This window comes from Bufo bufo, chromosome 7, assembly GCF_905171765.1.
Source record: "Bufo bufo chromosome 7, aBufBuf1.1, whole genome shotgun sequence".
NCBI lineage: Eukaryota > Metazoa > Chordata > Amphibia > Anura > Bufonidae > Bufo > Bufo bufo.
Window position 1 is genome coordinate 186,397,810 of NC_053395.1, and position 21,967 is coordinate 186,419,776.

At 42.6% G+C, this 21,967-nt stretch overlaps 1 protein-coding gene across 1 annotated transcript; it reads left to right on the top strand.

Annotated features, from left to right (window-relative positions):
• The first annotated feature begins 218 nt into the window (after nucleotides 1-218).
• On the top strand, nucleotides 219-2,806 carry DLX2 (distal-less homeobox 2). Its single transcript, XM_040440085.1, has 3 exons — nucleotides 219-706; nucleotides 930-1,114; nucleotides 2,240-2,806. Exons 1-3 carry the CDS (start codon nucleotides 379-381, stop codon nucleotides 2,582-2,584), a joined length of 858 nt encoding a protein of 285 aa, XP_040296019.1. The 5' UTR covers nucleotides 219-378; the 3' UTR covers nucleotides 2,585-2,806.
• Nucleotides 2,807-21,967: the final 19,161 nt, after the last annotated feature.

The window sequence follows — 21,967 nt, forward strand, 5'->3', positions numbered from 1 at the left end:
CGGAGTGAGTTTCCTTCCCCACCCCCACCCTGCTGTGTAGGAGTCAGTGGAGCTGACACAGGAGGGAGGGAGAAGCTCCTGTCCTGGGGCAGAACCCTGAGAACTTCCAGCCACCAGCAGGAGCTGTGATTGGCCGTTGCTAGGTAACGTGGTTGACAGTCACATGACTGGAGTTAAATGCCTGGCGCTGAAGCAGGGAGCAGCAGACAGTCTTTAGTGATCGGCCGCCTCTCTCCCCTCAGTGCTCCTCAGCCAGGTCTCCTCCTGTGTGGACCATCATCATGACATCCTGATCGCAGCTGCTGCAGAACTTCTTCTGACTGATTTTGGCTGAACTGACTATATATATTTTATTTGCTCTGTCGTTTGCAATCCACAATGACTGGAGTGTTTGACAGCTTAGTGTCAGATATGCATTCGAACCAAATGACCTCAAATAGTTACCACAGCCTGCACAAGTCACAGGAGTCCCCCACCCTGCCTGTGTCCACAGCTACTGACAGCAGCTACTACACCAACCAGCAGCAGCAACAACACTGTGGAGGGGGGTCTCCCTATGGACAGATGGGATCCTACCAGTTTCACAGCACTGGCATCAATGGCATCTCCTACTCTGCCAAGTCCTATGATCTCACCTCCTATAACGGCTCCTACAGCTCCTATGGACCCTATGGCACTAGCCCTTCCCCTACACACAACGACCAAGGTAAAGTATCCTGATCATGATGGACTTGTTGCACCCTGTTAGCCTGTGCCTGTTGTGTGCTGTAATCTGTGGCTGCTGCTGACATGACAGAATGTGCCCATGCTGCAAAAATCATATTAGTAAATGTGATGCACTGGCAGATCAGGGGTAATGTTATTATGCCAGGCACTGGCACCCTGTTATGCCTATGTCTCTAACTTTTAACTCTTCCTATGTTCCACAGAAAAAGAGGAGGGTGAGCCTGAGGTCAGGATAGTGAATGGCAAGCCCAAAAAAGTCCGTAAACCCAGGACCATCTACTCCAGCTTCCAGCTGGCAGCCCTGCAGAGGAGGTTTCAGAAAACACAGTACCTGGCACTGCCCGAGAGAGCGGAGCTGGCGGCATCGCTGGGCCTCACTCAGACACAGGTCAGTGCCACATGTGAGGACGTATGGGCATTTATTATACAGGCACTAATATATAAGAGCTAGTCTTCTATGTATGAGCTACACTATTATTATTATTATTATTATTATTATTATTATTATTATGATTATTATTATTATTAAAAATAATATTTAAAGTGTGTGAGGAGATACATATATACGTGTCAGACATAATACTTCTGTGAGTGATACATAATAACAACACAATAATGATAATAAAGAACATTACGGTAGTAGTTTTATATATAATATTGTTATTCAAAATAGAATACTAGGCTAATAATAGGCTATATATATATAATTTTATTTTTTATTCTCCATTAGCCATAAATTTATTTTTAAAAAGTTAGCACTGATAGCAATACTATATACTACTACTACCTTCGTTTTATTATCATCACTGTATTTTACTATGTATCTCTGTAGGTATCAGCTATTCTCTGCAGTCTTTGTCTGAATATATTGGAAGGTAACAGAGCAATATTCAGAATCTGGAAGAGCAATGTGCACCACTATTCATATGTAAATTTAAATTAATTTAAATGAATAGGCAGATACTGATGTGTGCGTGCAGGTGTGAAAAATGCTAAAAGTTTCTGTTCCCTAGGTCATAGAAAAATAATTGCTGCTATAATGATCTCTCCGTTCTTATTTTGCATATTTGTATGCAGTTCAACTAAATAAATATATTTTTCTGTAATATAAGGATCCATGGGGTATACATTATTATTATTGACATACAATAACAACAGTAAAATTTGTTATAATTCAGTTTATATTACATATTTTGAGCAGTGGGGGAGGTAAATAGAGGAGATAGATAGATATGAGAGAGATAGATAGATAGATAGATTGATAGATAATATAGATAGATAGATAGATTGATAGATAATATAGATAGACAGATTAATAGATAATATAGCTAGATAGACAGATTAATAGATAAGATAGATAGATAGATAGATAGATAGATAGATAGATAGATAGATAGATAGATAGATAGATAGGTGAATTGGTACATACTGTGCTGTTGTTTTTTGTTGTATTTTTTAAATTTTATTCAGCTAATTGATTTCATCCCTATTATTTATTTATTTTTTTGATCAGGTAAAAATCTGGTTTCAGAACCGCAGATCAAAGTTTAAAAAGATGTGGAAAAGTGGAGAGCTGCCCTCTGACCAGATTCCTACAGGCAATGAATCCCCGACCTGCAATTCCCCTCCTTCTTCAATCACCTGGGACTTTGGGTCACATCAGAGGTTGCAGGGGCCGAACCCAACCCCCAGCATCCAGCCCCCCAACTCCAGCCCCAGTGCCTTCCTAGGCAGCTACTCCTCCTGGTACCAAACCTCCAATCCGGCCACACACCTTCAGTCCAGTCCATTACTGCAACAGCAGCACCACCTCCACCATCACAGCAGTGGGGCTATCACTGCAGGGACAATCTTCTAAGCGATCCCCAGTTGCTGGGGGTTGTGATGATGAACATTAATAGGCAGTGTGGACACAATGACTGGGAGAGGTCTCCTTTCTGTGTCACTGATCACAGGTGGCCTCAGGTTCATGTCATAGACTGGTGATCTGATCAATCAAACCCTGGACTCGCTGAGGACTGGAGATTATATTGTCTGCCATTTTAGCAGACATGAATTGGATCTATGTTTAAGAAACAAACAAAAAAAGGAGTGGGATAGGAATAATGAATTGCAGCAATTAGGGCTAAAATTGTGGTATCAAATCCATATCCAATATAATTATGATTATTCATTATCCCCTTTGAATTAGCTTTACAGGTTACAAGCTTAGGTTACCCTATATGTGTGTATCATTTGTGGAACTACAAGTGTCAGCATGCCCTGGCATCAGCTAGCCTCCCTACCTCTGTTATGCCACTACTATTTCTACAAATGAATGGCAGAGACAATCAATCATTATTTTTCTACCTATTCATACTTTCTTTCTTTTTTCTTTTTTGCCAAAAACAATTTACCATTGTATAATTTGTTACAATGTAACAAGTCAGAAGTCCATAGAACCCCCCTTTAATTTGTGGGTCCCCCGGGGTTTTTATACAGGATTAGGTGCCTTTTTGGATAACCTCATTTTTAATGGATAAAGATGATTTTTATATGTAGATATAAGAAACTCCTGTTTAAATTATCTTTTATAATGAAATCTGCTGTCGAACCCTTGCTGCGTCTTCTAGGTACACTTTCCTTTTCTTTCTCATCCAGGAATGGACTCTTTCTTTTTTTATATATATATATTTCCTCGTCAGACATTCCCAATATTCAGTGCAAAAAAAAAAAGTTTTTTTTCTCCGTCCTTGTTTTGCTCTTAATTTTTTCCGCCTCCACACCAGGCTACTACTGATTTATTTCATGGACAAAAAAAGGTTATTTATTTTGGATACAATTTATCCGCGTTATTATTATTATTTTTTTCTTTTATGAAAACAAAAAATAAATATTTAAAAAATAAAATGTTTTGATGAAACGATCCCAGTTCTGAACTTTCTGTTATTTCACAGCACCTGGCAGGACATTGATTTTGACCATTATTATTATTATTATGGGACTTCTGGGAGGCTGTTGTGTGGAAGAGAAGTAGTTTATGAGTTTTCTTTGATTGATATATGCACTGATCATAAATTGTGGTTTAGGAAGTGGGAGGGTTCTGGTCGTGAATCAATCATAGGAAGACTCGGCTTTTGCAGACGGAGTCACTCCCATCCCCAGTTGCTGGCGCCAGGGCTTCTGCAGTCTGCTGGTGTAGTCACTGGCACACGCCCTCTCACACCCACCCTGTGCAGCAGTCCTGGCACACAGGAGCCAGTTCATCCTGCTGAGCAGCTCTCTCAGGTTGTTTATCACTTGCATCTTGTCTGAATTCTGTCTCCTTGGGATTCTTTCTCTCCTTAATCCCCACTGACCAAACCGTCTGCGACTTTTATGAGCAGAGAGTCACTTCCTTACCATCCACCTATAGCTGGCGACAGAAAACAGTATTTACAGACATATTTAATATATTATTGTATTATGTAATGTATTAGATATATTTCACATATCAGACAATTGCATGAATAGCAATCCCATGTGATAAATTATGAACCATCCCAAAAATAGTATATAGCATTAGAAGTTACTCTTAGCAGCAGGGACGGATTGGCCATAGACCTTAGAGCGAAATTTCCAGATGGGTCGATTCCTCGGGGGTGGCCAACCAAGCCCCCATCTCTGCCGCTGGCTAGGTACATAATAAGCTGTCAGTTGTAATTAATTCTGCAAGGCCTCGTTCACATTTCCGTTTTTCACTGATGTGTGCTGTCCGCATTTTCCACATTTCAGTACTTTTTTTACTGACCATAGGTCATTAAAAAAAATCACGGGGACATGCACTACTTTGATCTGTGATGCGGACCAAGCACTCCCGTTGAAGTCTATGGGTCCATGAAAATCACTGACACACATCCGTGGTGTGTCCGTTGTTCACTGAAGACTAATAAAAGATTCTTTGGAAATTAATTTTCAGCTGAGCAATGTCAGTGAATTTACAGATGACACACAGATGGTAAAAACGGACACATGGACCAACCACGGATCCTTAACGGACAGTTTCACAGATGAAATGCAGACGCTTTTTGTCACGGACGTGACACTGACACGGAAATGTGAACGAGACCTAAGGCTAGATTCACACAACCGTATGTGTTTTGCTGTCCACAAAAAAACGGATGACGTCCATATAGCATCCGTTTTTTTGCAGATTCATTCAGGGCCGGTGCAAGGATTTTTGCCAACACAAACAAAGCTACATTTTGCCCCCCCTGGGTCACCTGGCCCTGGTCCCATCCGCAGCAGCTGGCTACTCCTCTGTGTGGTCCTGGTATCTTCTCTCTGCTTCAAACAATCGCTGGTTTGAGGACTGTATTTTTCGCCCTCTAAGACGCACCGGCCCATAAGACGCACCTAGGATTTAGACGAGGATAATAAGAAAAAAATATTTTCCATTGCACCTCAGCAATCAGACCCCCAATGTTAATCAGACCTCAGAACTTACCTCTCCTGCTCCTGGACGCCGCCGCTCCTCACCACCAGCGCTCTCTCTCTTCTTCCTGGTTCTCGGCTGTCAGCTGTGACGGCTGCGCACAGTGAGCTCACATGGTGCGCAGTCCTTTACAGCAGACAGCCAAGCGGAGGACCAGGAAGCGGTGAGTACAGATCCTTCACCGCTTCCCGGTCCTCTGGTACTAATGAAGCGCTTCCAAAATGGAAACGCTTCATTAGTATTCACCCCATAAATCCCAGGGGTGAAAAATACGGGTTATTTACAAAAAAAAAAAGAGTTTCATTTTTCAGCCTTCCCCCCGTCTCTGCGCCCTAAGGCAGCCGCTTGGTCTGCCTTATTATAGCGCCGGCTCTGGATCCATTGTAACAATGCCTATCCTTGTCTGCCAAATGGACGAGGATAGGACATGTTCTATTTTTTTTGCAAGGCTACAGAATGGACATACGGATGCGGATAGCACATAGTGTGCTGTCCGCATTTTTTGCGGACCTATTGAAATAAATAGGTCTACATCCTATCCGCAAAAAAAAACAGAACGGACACAGAAACAAAATACGTTTATGTTAATGTAGCCTACGAATCAGGTACTTATATACCCGGCCAGTGACAAGCCCTCCTGAATTCAACTGCTGTGTCCCGCATCTCACCTCCTGAGCCCCCTGCTCCATATCTGAATCAGAGACAACTGGAAAAGGAGGAGAGAAAATGGCCTCTATTGAGGGACAGCTTTTGGGGCAATATATTGTGTGGCACTGTGGTATGGGGTATTTTGCGCTATGGTATTCCCCCCCCCCCCCCCCCTACTTTTGTTGCCTCGCCTCCTGTCAATTTAGACCCTACTACAATATGGGGCCATCTTTAGGTAGTTTTTTCCAGGGCCCAATCTGCCCCTACCTAGCAGACACTATATGACAACCCAGAGGCACTGTAAGGGCTCATGCACACAACCATTGGCTGTTTTGCGCTCTGCAAATTGCGGATCTGTAAAACACGGATACCAGCCGTGGGTGTTCTGCAGTTTGCGGAAAGGAACGCCCGGCCCCTAATAGAACAGTTGTATCCTAGACCAATAATAGGCCATGTTCTATTTCTTTGCGGAACAGCCATGCGGACACAGAATGTACACAGAGTAATTTCTGTTTTTTGGCAGCCCTATTGAAGTGAATGGTTCCGCATACGGACACGGAAAAGGAATACGTTCGTGTGCACGAGCCCTAAAGGGCAGCAGCATGCATTCTGCTGGTTTGTTTGAATTGCACTGTAGCCCTGCATGGGTATTATCATTATAATATTAGTAATAGTAGATTTGTTAATTGCCCCTTATGAAATTCCCCCAATATGTTTTTTGACGCAGCTCAACATATTGGGATTTGCTAGGGATGAAGCCGAACGTAACCAATACCAGATATCTAAACGAAATAACTGGATATACATACGTTCAGCGTTTTTTCAGGACTGCCTTTTTGCAATCAATACAATTCCTGACGCAGATAAGGATATCAGAAGGCCCACTGGAAAATTACCTTATTACAACGCACACTCTTTTTTTTTAGCATACTTTAGGCTTTATTCACACTGACATGTGACATATGTTTTTTTAAGGAACAGAAGAAAATGGTTGAAACGCTGACATTTCAATGGCGTTCTGGTGCTCAGTGTGTGTGTGTTTGGGGTTATAAAATATCTAAAATATAACGACACTCGGTTAATTGAAATGCAAGATATATACGTTTATTGATCCATCCAGTTACATAAATATGACATGGCCAACGTTTCGGTCCTTCTCAGGACCTTCTTCACGGCCCGTGAGTCAGGAGTTATAAGTATGCTGATGATGGATGGAGGTGTTTTTTTAATGGCCGTCACACATCCGTTTTAAGAACAATGGTGGTCTATGGGGTTATTCACATGGCAGATTTTTTTTATGGCCAGTGAATAAACAGATGTAAAAAAAATAGAACATTTTTTATTTTTTCCGTTTTCACTGACCAACAGCCCCCAAATGAGGGGAACCGTTCTCAACATCTGTTTCTCAGAAAGGCATCAATTAGATTTAAAAACTGACGTTTTTAACGGACGTTGTGTGAATGTAGCCTTACACACCTGAATCTGCACTGGTGTGTTTTTTTAGTCTGTAAAAATGCCAGGATAACTGCATGCATTTTTTATTTTTTTTGGACACCTGCCTTTTTGCAATATTTTTTGTGGGGTTCACGTATCCTGACCCACTACGCAAGTTTTCATCATAAAAAAAAAATCGTAAGACCTCTTCTTGTGACTTTTTGAACGGCCGTGCGCCTAAAATTCGACGCATGCAACGTGTTTACTCCATCCTTGCCACTGGGATGTAGCGGTGTCAAATTCACTAACATTTACGTCTGTTTCCAGGCTTAAATGAGGATTGAAATCTACTCACTGGAGTAGATTTCAATCTAGGCACACAAACTGCCAGAGGATGCGCCTCGTCATAAATTAGGCGCATTCTCTGGCAGTGCAGGGCTGTCCAAGACCAGTGTAAACCGCCTTTCTTAGATAAATGACCCCACTAGCATTTTCCTCATGGTATTTTTTAGAGATGTGAGAAATGCCACATTTTTAAAAAGAAGTCAGAAAGACAAAGATTGTCCCCTAATTAACAAAAACACCAGTGCGTTTCGTATAGTCCATAGACCTTCAGCTAACATCCGGAGCTAGGGTTTTTACAGCAAAAAAAAAAAAACACCACTAAAAACACTGAAGTGCAGAAACACACCAGCAAGAACCTATGTGTGAAAGCACCCCTTTTTAACATTTATTTGGTTTGGGGAAAAATTCAGAATTTTGTTTGTCATTTTTTTTAGTCATTGCTATTTTTTGCTATTTTTTTTCACTAACAGAGAAGTCTTTGGGAAAACAGAGCATGTTGCGAGGATATGGCGCCTCACATTCTGTGTGCCAACGTACAGGTCCCTGCACATGGTGTTGCCGACCTGTGCACGCGGCCGAACGATGACCATTCCCGACAAGTATTCCAGGCAGGCTGGCATTTTATTTATAGAATGATAGACGGACCCAACCCAAACCCTTTATATTACACCATGAACTGGAATATCTTCAGGACACACAATGTTACCACATTACTTAATTTCATTTTACTGCAGTTGTTTTAGTGTTTGCCCCATTGGGTTAATAATGTGCTATCTAATCACAGCCCAGAACTGCTGACAGTGATGATTAGAGATGAGCGAATTTCATATTTTGAAATTCTTTCACGCTTCGTTCACTGGTAAAAGTTGAATTGCATTATGGATTCCGTTACCACGGACCATAACGCAATTCTATGACGGAATGCATAACGGAATGTCTTTATTCCGTCATAATAGAAGGCTATGGACTATCTGCATAATGGACCTGTCCCGTTTCCGTTATGCAGGAGAGGACTCCCCTGCATAATGGAAACGGGACGGATCCGTTTTGCAGCCCTTAGACTTCTATTATGATGGAATAAAGGCATTCCGTTATGCATTCCGTCATAGAATTGCGTTATGGTCCGTGGTAACAGAATCCATAACGCAATTCACCTTTTACCTGTAAACGAAGCGTGAACGAATTTCAAAATATGAAATTCGCTCATCTCTAGTGATGATGTCACACTGGATGATACATTATAGCAGCAGGCTATGATTTGTTGCTACAGCCACATGACATGACATCTCTACGGACAATATCCCTATGAAACAAAGTTATTGTGGAGGGGTTGAGAAGTATTAAGGTATGTATAATAAGTAACATATTTTTGTACATTGTGCTACACGGCATAAATTTCATAGGTCTCAAATTGGATCACAAATTAAAAAAAATTGCAAACCATGAAGAACTGTACCTGCTAAATGCCAGAATATCCAGTATCTCCTGCAGAATTTGTAAATTGTTAGTAGTCTCATGCACACGACAGTATCTGGATCCACAAAATTGGAATACTGGCCACGTGCATCCCGCATGCACTAATTTATTGTAAAAATGCCTATTCTTTTTCACAAAACAGACAAGGATAGGACATGTTCTATTCTTTTTTTTTTTTTGCGGGACGGACAAACGGTCGCACGGATGCTGATAGCACATGGATGAAATCAATGGGTTCACATACGATCCATAAAAAAATATATACATTTGTGTGCATCAGGTCTAAACTGAGCTTGATAAAACCCTAATAACTCTGAATTTCAGTGGAGGTTTGGTATTCAGTGGCGGTATAGCTATGTGTGGATTAGCCCCACTGAATGGGGCTAATCCATGGTTGGACCCTCGGTAATTGTTTATGCAAATCCATGGCAGAAATCTAAGGATTAGGCTACTTTCACACTAGTGTTTTAGTTTTCCGGTATTAAGATCCGTCATAGGGTCTCAATACCGGAAAAAAAATGCTTCAGTTTTGCACCCATTCATTGTCAATAGGGTCAAAACTGAACTGAACAGAACTTAAGCTCCAAAATGCATTCCGTTCCGTTGCGTTCCCATGCCGGAGAGCAAACCGCAACATGTTGTAGTTTGCTTTCCATCCTGGGATGTGGAGCAACACGGATCCGGCATGACCCACAATGCAAGTCCACAATGCAAGTCAATGGGGACGGATCCTTTTTCTCTGACACAATCTGACACAATAGAAAACGGATTCGTCCTCCATTGACTTTCAATGGAGTTCATGACGGATCCGTCTTGTCTATGTTACAGATAATACAACCAGATCCGTTCATAATGGATACAGACGGTTGTATTATCAGTAACGGAAGTGTTTTTGCTGAACCCTGCCAGATCCAGTAGAAACACTAGCGTGAAAGAAGCCTTAGGCTAAGTTCACACAAACGGGTGTGATCCGTGGCCGTATTGCGGCCCGCAAATCGCAGGCCGCAATACACGGCCACAGTTCCGTGTTCATTCCGCATCACGGATGCGGACCTATTCACTTCTATGGGTCCGCAAATCCGGAATCGCGGAACGGCCGCACGGGACGGGACCCCTCGGAAGCACTACGGAGTGCTTCCGTGGGGTTACGTCCCGTACTTCCGTTCCGCAAAAAGATAGAACATGTCCTATCTTTTAGCGGAACGGGCGGATCGCGGACCCATTAAAGTGAATGGGTCCGCGATCCGATGCGGCTGACCTAAGGCCGGAGATCGTGCATTGTGGCCCGCTATTTGCGGGCCGCAGCACAGGCACGGGTCACACACGTTCGTGTGAACTCGGCCTTAGGCTTGGTTTTATGCCTCAGATTCTATGGCAGATTTTTAATCAGTGATAAACTGAATCAGAATTTCTCAACTATTGGATGATGGAATTTTTACTTAACATAACCCAAAAATATCCCGTCTAGGCTGGTTTTCTTTCTTACACAGTCCACAGAATGATTTCAGTAACGTAAAACATTTGTGAAAGGCATCAATCAAGAGAAATATTTACAGTATTAGGAAATACAACATAGAAACATAGAAACATAGAAACATAGAATGTGTCGGCAGATAAGAACCATTTGGCCCATCTAGTCTGCCAAGGCAATGCCTTTCAGACGTATGTGCCACATCATGAGCATTGTGTGCCCGTGTTTTATTACTATGTAAATGTGAAATCTCTGGTGAGTGATGCAGGTGTATAATGTGGATATATGGCGTAGTCTTAATGGTTCAGGTGGTAGAAAATGAATAGCTGACATTAAAACCACAGCAGCTTATATGTGGACAGGAAGTCAGTTTCTCTATGTATTCCTATGGGAGCCTCAATGTCAGTCTCATAGGAATAAATAGAGAAGTAACTGACTTCCTGTCCTGTGACAGGTGGAGATCAGAGAGTTGATCACATGACACAGCTGAGGAACAAAAGGGAGGTTATAACTGACAAATACAGTCACTGGTAAGAATATTACCTTATCATATACCTTTCCAACAGGTCAGAGAATAAAATATGTTCTTCTTTAAACTATTGTCCACTTGGATTTCTACAATTCCAGATACAAACATCATGTGCCCTGATTGTCAAGACTTAAGGTGCCTGATTTATAAGGCATAAAATAACATTAGTAAACCTGAGGAAAGCTACTAAATAAATGTCAACATATCAGGTTACAGGTGCTAGTAAACCCATACTTACTGGTACACACCAGAGACTTGAATTCTGTATGATATATATTGAGTGTAAATATGTATTAGCATCATCAGGAGGCTTTGATTGTGCCTTCCTACATGGCCTGTTTATATGATACATGAAAATTACCTATAGTTTTCGACAATCTACATGAGGGCTTCCAATCACCTAGACTTTTACTACAGTGAATGGAAGATTGCACTCTGCCGTGAACGCTGCCATTACTAATCAGTACGGATTTCAGTATGGTGGTGTAAGCCATGTACGATGCTGGAGAGGGCACGTTCAGAAATATTATATAACGGTATATATGTGAAAACGTTCTCAATAAAAAGTACTTACTGTGAACCCAACTAGTAGCAATCTGCTATTTTGTCTCGAATATTATATTCAAATTACCTTAAATTCAACTAAAATTTAATTATCCCATGACTAATGTAAAAAATAAAAATCAGGCATCATATAGGAAATGACAATCTCTTTCTAAGGCCTCTTGCACACGAATGTTGTGCATCCTTTCCGTTAATTGGGGACCGCAATTTGCGGTCCCCAATGCACGGGCAACGTCCGTGCAGCGGCTGGGACGGATCGAGACCCATGTTCTATTTTTTTGCAGTGCGGAGGCACGGACAGAAACACCACGGAAGCACTGCGTAGTACTTCCGTGGGGTTACGATCCGTGCTTCCGTTCTATTCAAGTGAATGGGTTCACATCCGTGATGCGGAGTGCACACGAGCCAGTGTCTGTGTATTGCGTACCCGCCGTATGCGGGCCACAATACGGCTAGAACCAGCCCTGTACCTCACATGGATCCAGAGATCTCCCCATTCACTGATCTACTAGATTTATATCAAGCTGAGAGCTCAGGGGAGTGTCTTTTCTGCTGCAGCTAAGGGGCGTGTCTCAGCTCTCCCTATCACAGCTAAGGGGCGTGTCTCAGCTCTCCCTATCACAGCTCAGGAGGCAGTTGAAGGATGAAACCGAGCATGTGCGGCCTTCTTAGTGAGCAGGTCACAGAAATAAGAAAAAAACAAACAGCAGGTGGCGCTATAGAGATACATTTTATTGAATGTCAGTGGCTATGCTAAATCAGATCCAGGTGCTGAAAACTGTAGAACATTTTTATGGGACAACCGCTTTAAATTACCTTAAATTAAATTTAAATTCACCATTTTCTGCATCCTTCGCAGAATTCCACATTCAGCAGCGCTGTCTCATCTGGTTGGGGAAAATATCACAGTTTATCCTGGGCCTCCTGATTCAGGTCTATACTGTCAAAGATGCAGAACTGTTTGGAGGTTTATACGCCACACATATGTTGCAGAAATATCTGTGACTATTCCAAAGGCATAATTTGGAACTCCTGTTAACAGGCCCCCTTACCGACATGCTTGACAACACCGCTCAGAATGCCCGGAAGGTTCCTGGAAAAATGGGGAGACCTTCTGGACTCCTGGACTTTCACCATGAGCTCCAACTGTATGTGGCACCAGGAGGCCGTTTCATTCGAGGCAGAGCCCGCTCCCATACCCGCTCTGAAGAGGACATGACGCATCATGTAAAGGGGCGTGGTGTGTCACATAAAGGGTTGTGACATATGCAGGAACGGAGTGGAACCTTATAAAGGGATGTGTCCACACCCTTAAAAATGGTGATGCGCTTCGCTACCCACACTTTTAGCAATCCTGCACGCCATCTTCACAAAGTTGTCAAGTGCGCTCACGTACCATTTATAATACCCGGTGTCTTCTGATGCGGCAGTGGGGCCTGATAGATGCTGTGAGAATGTACCTCATGGCATCTGGTATACACAGGGACGGACTGGCCACAGACCCTACAGGGAAATATCCCAGTGGGTCAATGCCCCACTCTCTGCCCCCGTCCGGGTACATAATGAGCTCTTAACGCTGTGAGAATCGGGTACTCATGTACCCAGCCAGCGACCTCACATGCCGCCCCAAATTCAACTGCTGTGGCCGCATCTCAGCTCTTAGGCCCCCTGCTCCATATCAGAGACAACTGAAGGAGGAGGACAGAAGATGGTAGCTATTGATGGCCACCACAGAGGGACAGCTTGTTTTGGGGCAGTATATTGTGCTGCGCTTTGGTATTTGGTTCTGCTGGGAGGGTATTCTGCGCTATGGTATTTCTGACTCCATCTACTTGTATTGTCCCGCCTTTTGTCAATTTGGACCGGCGTATAGCATGGGGCCACTTTTTTTTTTTTTTTTCCAGCCTCACTTTAAACCTGCGGCCCTCTAGCTGTCGCAAAATGACAACTCCCAGCATGCCCTAAGAGCTTACTGGGAGTTGTAGTGTTGCAACAGCTGGAGGCCTGCAGATTGACGTGTTTTTTTTTACAATGGTGGCCATGCAGTTGAGCACACTGAACATAAACAGGAAACATGTTGTTAACAGCGTTATGGCCTCCATGATAACATATTCTTATTTGCACATATTTCATATTGGGCGCAGTATTAATAGTGTAGACATAACCGTTTTTTGACGGAAAAATTACATTTTTGGCTCTATAATTATCCATCTATCACCTCCACTTTTAGTAGACTTATTTTTATTTGACTATATGGGTTTTTGGGAAAGAAAACCTGTCAGCCTGTCATTCAGTACGTTAGGAGCTATGCCTGCTGACACAAGGCTATGACGGCCTGCAGGGCCGCAAGGCAGGTTTGTTTTTTTACCTCAGGTATCTGCCTGAAGTAAACTGAGAAAAGATAGACTGAAGAAAAAAAAACATTCAAAACTTTATTTAAACAAACAGTGACAACATTGGAATAGACTCTGTTGCCTAGTAGTCCATGGCAACCAATCAAGGCCAATCTCTCATTGTAATGGTGCAGCAAGGACAAGGGCACATTTGGGGGGGGGGGGGGGGGGGCATTTTTATTGTGGAATAAAAACCATATAGGTATATACCATAATTTGCAACTTTTTGGATATTCCTTGACACTTTTCTGAAATGTCAAAAAAATGGGGCAGGGCTTAGTGGAGCCTATCACAGCTGGCTGGATTGACTATAACTTGCACCAGGAACTGGCGCACATTATAGCTCAGGTCTACGCCAGCCCCTGGCATAGATTTGACTGTCTGGCACAGAGTGCCAGAGATGCACCTAATTTATAAAGAAGCATCTGCCTCTTAATAAACTAAGCCGCATCTCACTCCAGCACACAGGGGATCATGGGAACGCCATTCTTGACAAATCTTTCCCCACTGTCATGGCAGTAGTTCCTAGTTGCCAAGTGTCTTGAATTTATAGAGACTGTTCCTAAATTTCAGAGACAGTACCGGCAAATTCGGGCTGTCTCGAGCCAAAAAAATGGACGGGGTTATCATTAGCCCTGCCTATTTTTTGGCCCGAGACAGCCTTAATTTTTCTAGGCAGAGTTGGAGCATTCCCAGGTTTTGCTAAATTATGGTAATTGGGATACCCAGGCACCATCTGTGAATTTCTGGTGTACATAAGGACAACACACTAGTGAAACACATGTATAGATGTACGGTATATGTACCACAGTACGTGTGCATGAAAGTGTAAGCAGGATAACCCAGTTCACAGAGCCTTGTGTATCCCCGACAGAAGGTTGTGATGTATATAGGCACACAGTGGCATACGGCATACTTACCAATTTTAAAATAGAACAATAGGCCTCGCCCCAGGAAAGGGCCCAAACTATGCAGGACCGCCCATATGTGGATGGATTTTACGTTAGACCTGCCTATTTTTGAACCTCGACAGCCCTAATTGACAGGGACTGTCTCTAAAAGTTAGGCCTCATGCATACGACCGTAGTTTGTGACAGATCTGGATGCAGACCCATTTATTTCAACATGTCCTGTCCGTTCCACGGCGACGCAAAAATTTTTTAAATAAAGAACATGTCCTATTCTTGGCAGTTTTGTGGGACCTCTTTATATAAGCTTGACCTATTCTGGCCAATGACACCCTGAATTTGCAGGGGCTGTCTCTGAAAATTAGGGACCTGCACATTTGGAACTGCTATATGCCACTTTCATGTACAGTTTAAAAAAAAAAAAGGGATGCCGACTCATACCTGCCTGGTATATACTAAAAAGAATATACAAGAATAGGACATGTTCTGTAATTAGAGAAATGGCCACTCGGATGCGGACCCCTTAGAAATGAATAGGAAGAGCGTCTGACCCGAAAAAAAATTGGATCGGAAGGCATAATGCATATTTAAACAGCCTTAACCCTCAGGGTGGGTTCACGTATGCGTCTTAGATTCAGTTATACTGTTCTGTCTTACATAACGGAACAAGACGGAACCGTTATTTGTGCCCATAGAACTCTATTAATACCCTTTAGAGGCATTCCGTTATTAAATCCCGTTATTTTCCTTTATAACCCTGTTATAACGGAATGGTGTAACATACTATACAATGCATATGTGAACCTACCCTCACCTGTCTACATCTGAAGTCAAAGCTGCTGACAGATTCCTTTTAAAGGGGTTGTCCGGGTTCAGAGCTGAACCCGGACATACCCATAATTTCACCCAGGCCGCCTCCCTGACAAGAGCATCAGAGCATTTCATGCCCCAATGCTCTCCCTTGCCCTGCGCAGGGCAAGGGCACTTTTATTTACCATAACACACTGCTGGGCGGAGGCTTTCGCCCAGCAGTGTATTCGGTGACGTCACTGGCTCTCATGGGCCGGCTTTAGCGCTGCCCTAGCCGTTTTACAGTGACCGGGCTCACTGCTAGGCTAAAGCCTCCGCCTGGCAGCTCTAAGGAGAGCCGGGCACATCACCGGATGCTTTCCGTCATAATAGAGGTCTATGGACAAGCATAAGGATTCGTCTAGTTTCCGTTATGCAGGACTGGACTCCTGCATAATGGAAACCAGGACGGATCCGTTATTCTGTCCATAGACTTGTATTATGAAGGATCAAAACGGAATACCTCTTAAAGGCTTCCGTTTTGACTTCCGTCTTATGGATTCCGTTATTTTCATTTATGGCCATGGTATAACGGAAAACAATGATGGAATCCATAACGGTGATGTGAACAAGCCCTTCCATGAAAACAGCGTACCGTATTCTTTATGGGCTCCAGTAAACTCGACATGTATACACCGCTGACGCATTTCAGGCTGTACACTATCCCTTAGTCATAGTTACTATGACTGCACATTCTGAACTCTTTAAAGGGGTTCTCCAGGAATTAAAAAAATACTTCAATATTATTTTATAATAAATATATTCACAAATACCTTTCATTACTTAGAATGGCTTGTTTTGTCTAGGGAGCAATCATTAGGAGAAATGAAATGGCTGCCATCCTATCAGTACACATAAAACCTGTCCTAATCACACAGGAGGACAAGTTACTTCACCACAATGAGCCATAGTGCTGCCTCATCCTCCTCTCTGCTCTTGTCAGGAATCATGATCCTGAATAGAGGTGAATTTCTGTGGGAATGGAGATGATGAGGAGACATGAGAGGAGGGTGAGGTGTGGATAATGAGCAGCAGCACTTGTTTACAGTCTCCATTACCACAGCCTGTCCTGTCTGTCCTCTCTGTGCTTCATGTCTCCTCATGAACTAAATTCAGCTAAAGTTCTTATCATCTGTATTCAGGATCATAATCCCTTACAAGTAGAGAGGAGGAAGAGCTATTTACCTCAGTGTTGTAAAGTAACTTGTCCTCATGTGTGATCAGGACAGGTTTTGTGTGAACTAATGGGACAACAGACATTTTGTTTCCCCTGATGATTGCTCCCCAGACAAAACGATCCATTATAAATAATGAAAGGTATCTGAGAATATATTATAATAAAGTAATATTTAAGTATTTTCATTTTCTTAATTCCCAGAGAACCCCTTTAATTGTAGTTACCTGGTCACGTGATCTCCAGTCTGACCAGTAGTACTGAGGTTGCTCCCCTGGATAGACTGGATGTCGGTCTTTCCTGTGTGGCTGACTTTCTGTGAACTACAAGATTACATCAAAATCTTTCAAATCCCTTCTGGCGGCTCTCAGGCACTTTCCCACCAACTCTACCCTCTTTCTTACTTTGTATTTCCCCCTATGCATATAGTGTTGTTAAAAATATAATTTTGTCTTATCTAGGGGAATAGTGGTGCAGAGATATAGTAGATACAATGGTTAGATGCCAAGTTATAAAACTCTGCTGACTCATAAAAATTGTCTATACTTTCTGTGTGTGCTGTGTGCAGAATCTCCAGTGTATTTCTATGATATGCAACTTCACACTGCTCTACTCGCCTACTGTTTGTAAGGGTCATCGGGTAGAAACCTATCACAAGCAGGAGGCAGGGGAGACAGATATTGGAGCTCTGCAGGACCTAGTATTCATCTGTAAGGGGCATCTGTCAGTAGAATTGTACCTATGAAACTGGCTGACTTGTTGCATGTACGCCTGGCAGCTGAAGGCATCTGTGTTGGTCCTATGTTGATATGTGTCCACATTGCTGAGAAAAATGATGTTTTAATATATGTAAATGAGCCTTTAGGAGCAATGAGGGTGTTGCCATTACTCCTACCGTACTGCGTCTGTGTCGGATACTGAAGCACACGGCGCAGTGTGAGACTTTAGGAGAAGTCAGAGCCAGACGTGATCACATTTACACTGCCTCTCCCTGTCAATCAAAGTGCAGAGGGCACAGCAGTTACAGAGAGAGCAGAGCCTCCAGTTGTAATGGCAACGGCCCTGTTGCTCCTATATTGCATATATTAAAACTTCACTTTTCTCAGCAATGCGGACACATATGAACATGGGACCAACACAGATGCCTTCAGCTGCCAAATGCACATGTAACAGGTCAGGCAGTTTCATAGATACCAATATGCTGACAGATGCCCTTTAATATGTGAAGAGACTTCAAGGTGAAGCTTTACTTTCAGTCTGTATTTTTTGGGAAAACGGTACATATTTATATAAGCTTGCCGCTCATTTATTATAAACTATTTCTTAATCTCTATAACCTAAATACTGGACCTGTGAGCAATATGGCATACATGTGTACATTGAATTACACCCATCCAATTACTCAGGTCAGATGACCTACACAGTCACCATGAAATGTCATTCTCTATTACTTTCTGGTCATCTAAAAAATTCAACACGTTTCAATTGGTTTCTGCGGTGATCACAGGATTCTTACCTGCTCAATCCACCGCATGCTATACAAAACACACAATGGAAGAATCATATTTTTGGGGATGAATTCAATATGCAGATAGCTGAGCCTGCAAGAATAGCTGTCAGTACAAGTAGTATTTGTCAGGAATTTACCTGGCCACGATCCAGTGCACGGCTGTTCTAAAAGGTTTGCTCTGTTGACCAGCCAAGCTCTGGCTGGCCAACCTGTTTGTGAGCCTGGACGCTGAGCCAAGCAGATTACTACCTCAGCATCCAATCCCAAAGCCAGGTGGGGATTTAAGTCCAGCGCTGACTTTGCCTTTACTTATTATTTTTATTCCTGGCTCCTGTTTTGAGCTCTGTGTTCAGTCATCTTTGCATTCCTGTTAGACCTTCCTGTGTACTTACCTCAGCTTGTTTCTGGATTAATCCCTTGTTTTCCTGATTTGGCTTCTACTGACCCTTCTGGCTTAGACTATGTGGCTTGTTTCTGGATTAATCACTGAAACTAGATGAGAAGGTTTGCGTCCCACGTGTTATAACTATCACTGCCTTTAGGCACGTTCCTAAAGGCAGTGATAGTTGTTTCTGGATTAACCCCTTGTCTAATGATTTGATTCCTGTTGTCTCTTCTGGCTTTGACTCTTCTCCTGCTATTCCTTGGTATCATATAAGTCTGTTACCTGTGAGCTCATGCCTGTTTTTGCTGTCTTACTTCGCAGACATAACCTGGGTTTCTAGCAGCCAATTCCAACATGCCTTGCAGCAGGCTCTGATGAACGCCTAGGTTTAGCCTTAGATCTACTAACTGGAGTGGTAAAGGAAGATAAGTAGCAGATTCTCTCCTTGGTGGTGGTCTCGGACGCTGTTCTCTGTATTCTTCCTTACCTCTGTTTCATAGCAGTATCAAGCTAGTAAGCATTACGCCCTATTGAAACAGTCTCTATAACAATTCCATAAGGTAATATTATTTTTGTAAAATAACAACTAAAAGATGCCTCATATGAAGAGACCAGTATTCTAATTGATGCGTGATAGTTGTGGGACATATTGTAGGTTGGGGCTTAAGAGCTTCAGGTTCCAAATATACAGTATATAATTAGAGTATACATTTTGACAGGTGGAGATGTAGCATTTTCTCCAAGTGAATTGCTACAAGTAGCATCTAATTTGCTTTTGACATTGTTTACCTGTAAATTATTTCTTCCATCGCTGTGACATTATCCTCAGTTCACCTGCACATACATCTGAACTTGGACAGTCTCCAGAGTTAGAAATAGTTGAAATGAGATCAGTTCATTCCGTTCTGTCGTTTCCTGTGGGGTGAGAAAAAAAATCAATTTATAAAATTGGGGAGATTGCAGCTTTCATTTATAAGACATTTTATGATTTTCTGGTCTCCGAAGCTAATGATTATTATTACTCTCACTGTGTTCCCTTTACTTCAGCTTCGAACAAGACTGCAACAGATAAACAGAGCTTTTCACTTGATTTGTGCAATGAAAACAGAAATTGATTCTATAATGAGAAAATAAAGCATGAAATGTGTTTGTTTTTTCTTTTTGGTTTAACCCTTTGCTGGACAGAAAGGCCTTATCTCCGATTTTGTGATATTAAGAAGTCGCACATTATGGAGCGTGACCCTTTTTATGCCACAATTTCCAGCTTTTCAAGCTGAAAAGGGGCAGTTCTTAGCAGGAGGAGCTGAGCGTCTGTGGCCCATAGGATTCACTATTATTGGTGTAAGTTACACCTCAAGTCTATGCCGACCCCTAGCTGGCGCAGATTTGTATTTCGGGCCGACGAAGGCCCAAAGAAATGCCTGATGTGCTTACTTTATTAAGAGGCATCTGCCTCTTAAAAAATGAGGCGTCTCTTACTCCAACACACAGGAGATCAGATCAAGACAAATAAATCTCCCTTAGGCTAAATGCACACAATCAGGATTGCGTGCGGATTTTCCGAGCGGATTTGCGTGCGGAAAATCCACACCATAGGTCATGTACATTGTATTCTATGACAATTTGAAATTCTCAATGCACACGATGCAGATTTTTTTCCGCACGGATTTTGACCTGCGGTGCGGATTTTAAAATCCGCAGCATGTCAATTTAATTTATTTTTCCTGAACGGATTTTCTTCATTCACTTAGTAAAATCCGCATGCGGAAAATCTGCACCGAATCCGCACGCAAATCCACACCAATTGATGTAGATTGATCGCCTGCAAACACCTGTGGATTTCAGTGCGTATTCTCCGCACATGAATCCTGAACGTGTGCATGTACCCTTAGGCCTCTTTCACACGGGCGTCATGTTTTTGGCCCGGATAAGATGCGCGATTTTTCCGCTCGAGTGCAAAACATTGTAATGCGTTTGCACGTGTGTGAGAAAAATCAGCATGTTTGGTACCCAGACCCGAACCCGGACTTCTTCACAGAAGTTCGGGTTTGGGTTCGGTGTTGTGTAGATTGTATTATTTTCCCTTTTAACATGGTTATAAGGGAAAATAATAGCATTCTGAATACAGCATGCATAGTACAATAGGGCTGGAGGGGTTAAAAAAAATAAAACATTTTTTAACTCACCTTAATCCACTTGATCGTGCAGCCGGCATCTCTTCTGTCTTCATCTTTGCTCTGCACAAGAAAAGGACCTGTGGTGACGTCACTGCGGTCATCACATGGTCCATCACATGATCCATCACCATCACAGCAAAGATGAGGTTGAGATGAGTTATATATTTTTTTTTAACCCCTCCAGCCCTATTGTACTATGCATTCTGTATTAAGAATGCTATTATTTTCCCTTATAACCATGTTATAAGGGAAAATAATAATGATCGGGTCCCCATCCCGATCGTCTCCTAGCAACCGTGCGTGAAAATCGCACTGCATCCGCACTTGCTTGCGATTTTCACGCAGCTCCATTCATTTCTATGGGGCCTGCGTTGCGTGGAAAACGCACAAAGAGGAGCATGCTGTGATTTTCACGCAACGCACAAGTGATGCGTGAAAATCACCACTCATGTGAACAGCCCCATAGAAATGAATGGGTCCGGATTCAGTGCGGGTGCAATGCGTTCAACTCACGCATCGCACCCGCGCGGAAATCTCGCCCGCGTGAAAGAAGCCTTAATGTTTTCTTTTCTTGCAGATCAAATGAACAATCTGATATTTATTCAGTGTAGACATTTCCTTACAATGACATTATACATGCAAAGTTACTGTATGTGGCAACAATTGGAACGAATAACAGACCCATGGAGGTCAAACTCTACCAGTGTAGCAGAACGGATCAGTAATCAGTAATAGCAAGCATCCATTGGATGGAGCACATTTTCATTGGTTCTAAATCACTGCTCCAATTATGGCTCATGAGGGTTGGCAAACTTCTATGACCATCTATAATCATGGCGTAGCCTGGTGAAGTGGAAAGCACTATCCCCGGATGTACAGAGCTGTGATACTTTACCTATTGAAGTCCATAGGGCTGCACTTTATT